Source organism: Falco biarmicus, chromosome 7 (assembly GCF_023638135.1).
Source record: "Falco biarmicus isolate bFalBia1 chromosome 7, bFalBia1.pri, whole genome shotgun sequence".
In the NCBI taxonomy this organism is placed as follows: Eukaryota; Metazoa; Chordata; class Aves; order Falconiformes; family Falconidae; genus Falco; species Falco biarmicus.
Window position 1 is genome coordinate 21,222,642 of NC_079294.1, and position 8,815 is coordinate 21,231,456.

The window sequence follows — 8,815 nt, forward strand, 5'->3', positions numbered from 1 at the left end:
TGGAGAAAGCCAGGAGGCTCTCTGCTGGAGTGCCTTTGACCCTGGGACACAGTGGTGGGGAGACTTGTGCAGATGGCACACCAGCTAGGCACAGTATGCTGCTTTCCAGTGGAGACAACCTCCTGCTTTCCACTCCATATCTTACAGCTGCTGCTTTATGGTATTAACTCTTCCTCAGCTCTTTGTGGAGAGACTTCTGCCAGATGAGAGCTAGGTGGCTCTGAGACCTGTGTAGGCAGTGGATCACAGCAGCTGGTGAGGGCATTGCAGTGCACAGACTGCTTTATATCTTCTTCTCCATCATCACTACATTCCTCTGCCTCCTTACCTATTAAAACCAGCTTCTTCCTGCTGCTCAAACAGTGGTGCACCTTCAGTGGTATCCTGTCAGGCAGGGCGAGCAGTGCTGGCACAGTGGTCCTGCCTCTGGTTATTTAGTCTTGAAGGAATATGTGACACAGGAGCAACAGATTACTCCGGACTTTGCAACCGCCCTGCCCTCCAAGAAACATAACTAGCACACAGATCTAGAGGAGAGCTGCCAGCAATTTTTGCACAGAACTGGATATCTTAAACCACACAGCATATGACAATATTTGCTGTGTCACCCAAGGATTAAAACGTTGGTAGGTTTTGATGCTGTCCAAATATTACAGGATATTTTTTATTCCTTTTGCACATAATTTCTGCAGTAGCCTTTTGGTCCATGAGTGTGTCAAGCTGTTTCTTTTTCTTCATCGGTCTCATGGGTTAGCCAAAACATCCTCATAATATTCCTTAGCTTTTTACTGACTGAGCACCCAGACCCTAATTCTAACTGGGTCATCAGTGTGACTGAAGAGGGTGATGGGAAAGTCTCCGGGTCTGGAGCACTCCATCCAATAACTAGCTGTGCCCCACTGGAGGGAAGTGGCACAGCCTCACCTGGGAGATCCCAAGTCCACAGACCCATTTCTGCTTTTTTCTCTTCACTAGTAGCCACAATGGGCCCAGTTCTGTCCAGCAGGGATGGAAGGTACAGCCCTTTCCCAACAGATTTTACAATTCAAAGTTAGGACATATGTTTTGTTTCCCGGAAAGCAGCACAGCCAAAGTGGACCTTTAGGAAAGGGTTGTATCTGGGACCTTGTAGATATGCTCGGAGGGGAGCAGACCCGGAGGACAGCACTGCAGGAAGCAGAGCAATATGTACAGAGAAGCTATCAAATGGACACTTGCAAACTGAAATGGTGACGGGGCAGATAAGATTATGAAGAAGGACCAGCTGAGAAGGGTGCAGTGCTATGAGGAGCTTTCAGCGTAGTGCTGATAAAAGTATTGAATTTGATGAAAGAAGAGATGAGGAGATGTGGAAGAGAGATAGATATGATCTAATCAAGCAGCAAGGAGTGTGATTTTTGCTTTCTGTGGATGTATTGCTTTCCACATTGGGAGAGCTTTCAATGTTTTGCTTTATGTGGATTGGAAAGAAACCATAGAAGAGTTTCAGGTTTTGACAGTATCTGGGTGCCTAGAGAAGCAGGACAAAGAATGGCAGGGAAACTGCGAACATAATATGCTTTTGAAAATGCTACTATTTGCTGATTTTTTGTGATGTTTGCCTTCTAGATGTTCCTGAATATCTAGCCTTATAATTCAACTAAACTCAGACTCCAGGTATCGTTACTGTTAATACAAGAAACCAGTGCTTTGGAGATATTGCCCATACCCAGATTTTCAGTCTTCCCAGTTGCTGGAGTTTACTTCGGGTTTATGCTCAACGTTTCTCCTTCAGGCAGTTCCTGAAGGAGAGGCACAATTTCATGGTTAAATGGAAGTAATAGCATGTTTCTTCTTTGTCTTCTCACAGAAGTGGAAGATGAAAGGCAGTTTCATTCAACACTTCGTCAGCGGTCTCTGCCTGGAAAACCAGACCAGGAGAGTGGTGACCAACCCTTGCCAAGCAGGTGTACCTGGCCAGCAGTGGGAGCTGCTACAAGCAACATGATGGTAGCACAGAGATCTCCTTGTTTCTCTGTGCATGAGACTTTGGGAACAGAGGGGGATTGGGAAGGGAGGAATGATTTTATATGTCTGACCCTAAGTGTTTTCATTGTGCCCATCAGAAAGCCACCATTTCAGCTGAGCACTTGGTGTTTTTGAGCTTTTCAAAGAAGCTGGGGGTGAGAGGGAGATGAGGAGAGTTGTTGAAATCTTCCCATCTGTTGTCTTAAGTTCTCCTTTGTAGCTGATGTCCATGCACAGCTGCACCTAGAGAGGAGGGAGGACCCAGCCCAATACCTGGAGTGACCTGAACTGCCTTGCAGCTCTCCCCATCCATTCCTTTCTCTGCACCCAGAGTCCACGACGATGCTTGTACAAACATTGGTAGCTCTTTGGCTTTCCTGGCTTTTCCCTCTAACATCATGCATCATTTATGCATGTGTGTGTCTCGGTGAGGACTGGCCAGAAGAAGAGTCACCATGATGAGTGAAAGGGCTGGAAAGGAACTAGCAGACCCCAGGAGCAGGTTTGTAACCTCTTTGTGGTGGGCCCGTTCCTTCATCTGCCTGCAGTAGCCTCCCCACAGCCACATGGGCTGAGGTTTGCACAATGCTGACAAGAGAGCTGGAAAAGGAACAATTATGTTTTATCAGCATAAACCAGGGGTTGTTTAGGGGACTATTCCCTGCTGAATTCCTGCTTTCAGTTTTTCACAAGTGGAAGGCCAGCCCTGCCTCCACAAGTGATCCAAGCCTGCAGGCAGCGCAGCTGGACCTGGGTTCAGGGTACCACACTCCTGAAGAGCTGGTCAGAGATGGATGCCTACAGTTTGGGGTGCTGGGGAAGCTGGGACCATTCTCTGGCTGCTCTTTCTCTGGTGCTACCAGACACTGCCCACTGCATCCCACACTGAAGGTGATGCACAGAGCTGTGTGGGCAACGCACACTGACAGTGCCGCTGCACTTGTCTCAGGCCTGTGGCCGGAGCCCTCCCAGTTCCTGGCTGTGAAAGGCAGAAGGGCACAGCCCCTATGTCATTGCAGGCTTCCCGCTGCCGGCTAGGCAAGAGCACAGGCCTCTTGCTGGCTCTGCAGGCCCTTGTGAACACAGGGTGGCATGACAAGCCACCCAATCCTGCTGTCTAGTTGCTTTTTACCTGCTCTTAGAAAGAGGAGGCAAAAAGGCCTGGGACTGCTCCCATTGCAACACCCAGCTCTCCTCCCTGTAGGCACCCTGGGGAGGTTAGCTGGTGAAGCTGAAACTGCCCCCTGCACAAATGCTGTCACAGTACAGGCCTGCCCTGAGAGATTGCTCCTTTGTGTTCTGGAGATACCAAAGACAGCTCTAGCTAGCATCCCAGTCCTGCTCCCAGTTACCAGTTGGCTGTAGCTGAGTGTGGGTTTTCAGACTTGCCAGGGTAAGTTTACCTATTCAAATTAAAAAAAAAAAAAAATCCCACAACCTTACCTTTTCCTACTAGGTCTGTTAAATTCCCCTCTTGGACTGGGTTTTGTAAACCAGTCCTCTTCTCCAAGAGCCTAGCAGGGGAGCCAGATGTGGGGCCACCTTCAGGAGGCAATTGATTGCCTGGATTCTTTCTGATCTGGTGTAGAAGAAACAGGATGTTCATTTGGATTCTAACAGCTGGCTGCTTTTGATCATGTCTCTATCCCTTTTTAATTCTCTTTCCTAGCTTGGTATTAGCCCAAACAGTTGACAAAAGAACAGATACTGTTCTTCAAATGTTGCATGCACTCAGAAGTGTTTGTGTGAGAACTGGAGGATTTGTTTTCTGTCCTCGGTTCTTTATTTAAAAACTAAATCATTCATATGGCAGGAGCTCTTTTCCTGTTTCCCCCTTCACTCTGACATCAGCTCACTATCTTGACACCAATTAACCAGATGAATGACCTGCCCAATCTGTGAAAACTCAGGAGGCAATTCCCTTTGGTCCCAAGCGTACAGCATGGTGCAGCCACACTTCTGTGTGGCAACAGGGGCACTGACTCTGCAGAGATTTCTCTTTTCCTGTATAGAATTGCTTTGGGCCTGAATGACTGAGGCCAGGAAAGAGCAGAGAAGGAAAGAAAATAGTAGGAACAGAAAGAGGGCAGGAAAGACAAATCCACTGGGGGAGAGATGCCATCCTGCTAGCAATTGCTTTTCTATACAACAATATGCAGGAGATGCTGCTTCCAGAACAGCATCATTAGGCAGTGGGAGACAGGAACATTCAAGTTCTCACATACTTAGCTTGAAAAAAGTTGATGCAAAGACAGATGAAAGGCCGTTGAGCAGGTACTGTACATAAGCTCTGTATACGATGAAGTGCTGAAGGGTTATGTATTTTCATCGAAATGCATCGTAAGTGCATGATCTGAGCTTCCTCCGTTTCACTCACCAGCAGCTTAAGGGTTGCATCTAACAGCATGTTCACTCCACCACCAGGTACTGCTTCCTTCCTCCTTGCTCCCACTGTGTGCGCAGCTTTCTTGCAGTTCCTTCTTCAAAACTGTGCTAGGAGTAGGACCCAGCTCCTCTACAAACAATTCTCATGACTGCTGCAGACCACGGAAGCTTTGCTCTCCGAGCTGTGGGCCAGCCCTGGTTCAGAGGGCTCGTGTCAGCACACTGGCTACTGCCCTTGACTTTGTGTTGGCTCCAGTGCTGGAGGCACCTCCAACGCAGTGGAGGTACCTGGACTAGCTGTGCTGATCTGTGCCTCTCTTCCTACTGCTTACCGCCTGGCAGAGTGCGAGCTGGCCTCCGTTTGGGGCTGTGAGCTGGGGCAGCTGAAGACTGGACACTCTCCTTCTTCAGGTGCCCCAGCCTGGGGGAGAGAAGGGGAAAGGTAGACATATGCTAGATGTCAATAACTGAAAGTGCTCCTGGAGTTGGGGGCTACCAGAGTCCTAAGTCTGTGGTTTTGGACATGTTCTCCTGAGGTCACTTCCCCACTGCTTACTCTGCTGTCAGCTAAAGCACTGCTCACAGGACCTCCCCGTAGGCCCAGTGCTGACATCCCCCCACATCATCTTCTGGAAGCCATTGGTTTTCAATGGATTTTAGCAGTTGCTGACAGGGAGGTGCATTACAAAAGGTTTTTTTCAAGTGTGGGCAAACTAAGCTCCTCAGAACAAACAAAGTCTTGTCCAGATTCATTATTAACATACTTTCCACTTCCCCTGCACTGAAGAGAAGGAGGAACTGTGTTAATCTGCGGGTTTTTCCCCCAGGGTCCACGCAGTGCTGTGTTTTGGAACAGGACTCCAGTGGGGTTTTTGGAAGCAAACTGGCTGAGCCCTCAAATTTGGCCCAATGATTTGTGTCTTTAGCAGTCAGAAGAAGCAGCTGCTCGCCCTTGTTTCCCTGTTTACTTTAAACAGCCCCCTTGACTGTCAAGACAGAGCATTTGCATTGGTAATACCTTTCAAGAAAACTGTTACTGTATCAGATGTTTTTTCATGTGCTGTGAAACGGTGGGGGTTTATTTAAGGGGAGCTGAAACTGCTGTTGTAAGAAATAAATTTCAAAAGGTTTATTTTCCCCACTCACTTGTAAGTTGCACTTTGCCAGATGTAATTTATGTGGAGCCCAGATTTGTTTTCCCTTTTCTTGAAGAAAGCATGTGCCAGAATCTGTTTAATGCCTGGAATAAAATCCACTTTGAAACAAGTGTTTCAGCCTGGTTTTATTCCCCATTACTTCCTATCGGAAAAGAGACTCCATCCTTTCTTGCCTGTTCCCTGTCTCTGTCTTTCACTGGGTTTGTCTCCCCAAGACATACATGCCCCAGTTCTTTGCACGGGTTCCTGGGTTGCTTCTAGGGGGATACTGCAGGAGCTGGTGGAGAGATTTCTAGGATACAGTGGCATATCAGTTGAAAACGACTGAAGAATCCCTCCTCAGCTGGCTAGGTGGGAAGGCATCCTTTCTGGCCAAAGTTAAGAACAGTTAATGGACTGGCTTTTACATGCTGAAAGAAATAGCTGGGAGTGGAGGGGTTTAATTCATCCCGTTACTCTCTCCTTGATCTTTTCTTCAGGCTATTGGCCTGCCTATTCCTTACCAAGCCTCCCCCAACGGGCTGTCTTCTGCCCCTAGCTTGAGAGCAGGGAAGCATCACCACCCACAGATGTCTCCTAGCATATGTGATGCTAGGCATCAAATACTGTCACTCCCCAGGCAGGCTGGTAGGCTTTCCTAATTTCACCTTACTTAAAAAAAAAAAAAAAAAAAAAAAAAAGACCAGCCAGCAATGTCAATTTGGAGGCTTTGAGTTTAAAATACAGGCTTAACTGCCTGCTAGTTCACCTATAGAGCCTTCTTCAAACTAGGCTTGCCTAGGTCTGCCTCTACCGAAAGTAGCTGTGCCAGGGTCTCCACCTAGGGAAGGAGGGGGAACTAGGGCTTCCCTGTGTTGCCTGGTCATGTATCTGATGTTCGACGGCTATGGGAACTCAATAAAAAGGAAAAGAGTTGGGGCTTTTCTCTTAGTGCTACTTCCGTAGCAGGACATCAGTTGGGCTGTGTCCCTGGAGTCCTGCCATGCAGGCGCTGAGTGATGACTGCCAAAGTGCCCTAGAAGCCAGGAGATTCTCAGGCTGTAATGATGGCTCGGAAGATTTTAATTAGTCCTGTCTAGGAAAATGAAATACTGATCTTCTGAAGAGCCAAACTGTGGGGGTTGGGGGCGGGGGGAAGGAGAAATGGGTGAGGGATGGGTTACCCTCCAAGGAGGACAGGGATAGATACGCAGTGATCTGGCACTTAAATGAGGTAGAGAAGAGTTTGGAATAGAAATACTTGCATCAGAGGGGACAAGAACCAAGTGTGGGGAAATTATAGGGGAGTAATTTCTTTGCAGAAGGTTGAAAACATGGAAGCACGCAGTTGGGTCAAATTCAGTAAATGCTTTGTCTCAAAAGGCAAATCAAGCATTGTTTGGATTTGTTGTGTTTTGTTTGTTGGTTTTTTTTTTTTCAAAGTACTCAAATAGTTCATTTTAGCACTCACAAAGCAGACTATTTTCTTAGAAACAGATATTCTCCAGGCTACATTCGGTCAGACAGGTGCTAGGCGATACCATTTTTCTGCAGTCTGTTAAAAGGGACTTGCCTGATACAGAGACCTTATGTGATTGTCTTCATTCTCAAAACCCTCTGCTGTTGGGCTGCCAGGTGTGTTGAGGTGGCTATCCCTATCCCTCTGATTGGACTTTTTCAGTGTTTTAGAAGTACGTACTAATTGCAGAAGCCCCTGGAAACCTGACTGCTGCCCTTCCCTCAGGCAAGCGTCCTAACACGCTTCTTGCATCCTTACTCTTTCGATCTGGTACTGCTTGGCCCACACAGCTGAAGAGCTCCTGATTCCCTCCCTCTTAGAGAACCTAAGATTCATTCCTTCATTTTGACTTGTGAGCATTTTAAGCACAAACAAAGAAGCCCCAGAGAACTGCAAATGCTGAAATTAGATGTTTAGATCTACCTGAAACTAAACCTGTTTTCAGGCCAGAATGAGGGAGCATTTCTGTGCTGGAAATGACACTGGGTAAGTTAGTAAGTATTCAGACCTGCCTATTTTTGAGTCAGGGATGTCCCATTTGAATGGAAATAGTGGCTTCTGCCTGACATATCAATGAAACTTGTGCTTTACGAGTCATTAAAATAGATCCCACTTCATCTGTACTGCATGGTGCAAAAAACCCCCAGAAGATAAATAATACACTTGGGACAAAATTGTGTTATAATGTGATTTTGGTGGAAACCAGCTTACGTGGTTTTGATTTCCATGGAAACTAGTACAGCAATGCTGCTTACCGCTGCCTGCACTGGGGCTGAGCCTGGCAGTAACAACAGTAGTGGTGTGTGGGTGATGAGGTGACCAGCGCCTAGAGGGATGCACAAATTCATGAGCGTGAACTGAACAAAACAGGGTCACTGACCTAAAAAGCCCCCCATGGGTCCCTCAGCACCTCCTCATCTGTCTCAAGTTTCTTTTCCCAAGGGCTCTTCTCCCTGAATTTTGTGGTCAGAGCCCAGGGCTGCTGTGCCTTCTCCCCATCTCCATCTCAGCTGATGGGTGGATCTCAGTACCACCTTCTCTGCAGCAGCCTGAGCTTCCTGCAAGCGTGCTGGCTGCTGGCTCCTAGGGTGGTTGTGAGCTCTCACAGGCTTCACCTCAGCTCTGGAGATCTCCGCGTCACACCTTGGCATGTCATGTCACTGCCCCATGGGGCTGCCATGGCGTCTCCTGATGGTTATTTAGTTTTAACCTGTAGACCTGCTGCTGTCTTACGTTGGTTTCCCTTTAGCAGCTGGGTGACCAGAACTGGCCCTGCGGTATAGCTGTATTTAGGAAGAAATCACAAAGGTTTTGAAGTAGTGGGGCAGCTGCATGCAAAATAGAGAAAACAGCTTATTTGAAGAGGTGAATTGCACCAGTGTGTGTGTGAATTTCTTTACCCACCAAAACACCTTGTTTTGCAGTCCTCCCAACATATAATGGGGACAAACCAGAAATCGTGTCAATGCTGGTATATTTTGAAGGTGATGATTTGCATTTTGACCTTGCTAAAGAGAAGCAGCATTGTTCCCCATGCTGTGCCAGGCAGAAAAGCAGTGGCAGGGGAAGCGCTGAAATAGGTATGAGGGCACTCAAATGTGGCCATAGTTTCCAGAGTATAAAAAATGGGAAGGCAGCTGGTGAATGCTTTTCAGCTCACACAGGAGTAGTGCAACAGGGTAAAGAAGAAAAGGGTGTGAAAGGAGGAGGAGTCTTCCTTTGATGGCTGGAGGTGTTTCTAAGACAAGACGACTGTGGGTCAGACTCT

General features: G+C 47.5%; 1 protein-coding gene across 1 annotated transcript in view; it reads left to right on the top strand.

Annotated features, from left to right (window-relative positions):
• Positions 1-5,659, top strand: part of GALNT16 (polypeptide N-acetylgalactosaminyltransferase 16) — a 77,150-nt gene extending 71,491 nt beyond the window's left edge. Inside the window, exon 15 of the mRNA XM_056347113.1 lies at positions 1,850-5,659. Within this exon, the coding sequence (XP_056203088.1) occupies positions 1,850-1,987 (138 nt within the window). The 3' untranslated portion in view covers positions 1,988-5,659. The remainder of the gene's footprint in view (positions 1-1,849) is intronic.
• Positions 5,660-8,815: the final 3,156 nt, after the last annotated feature.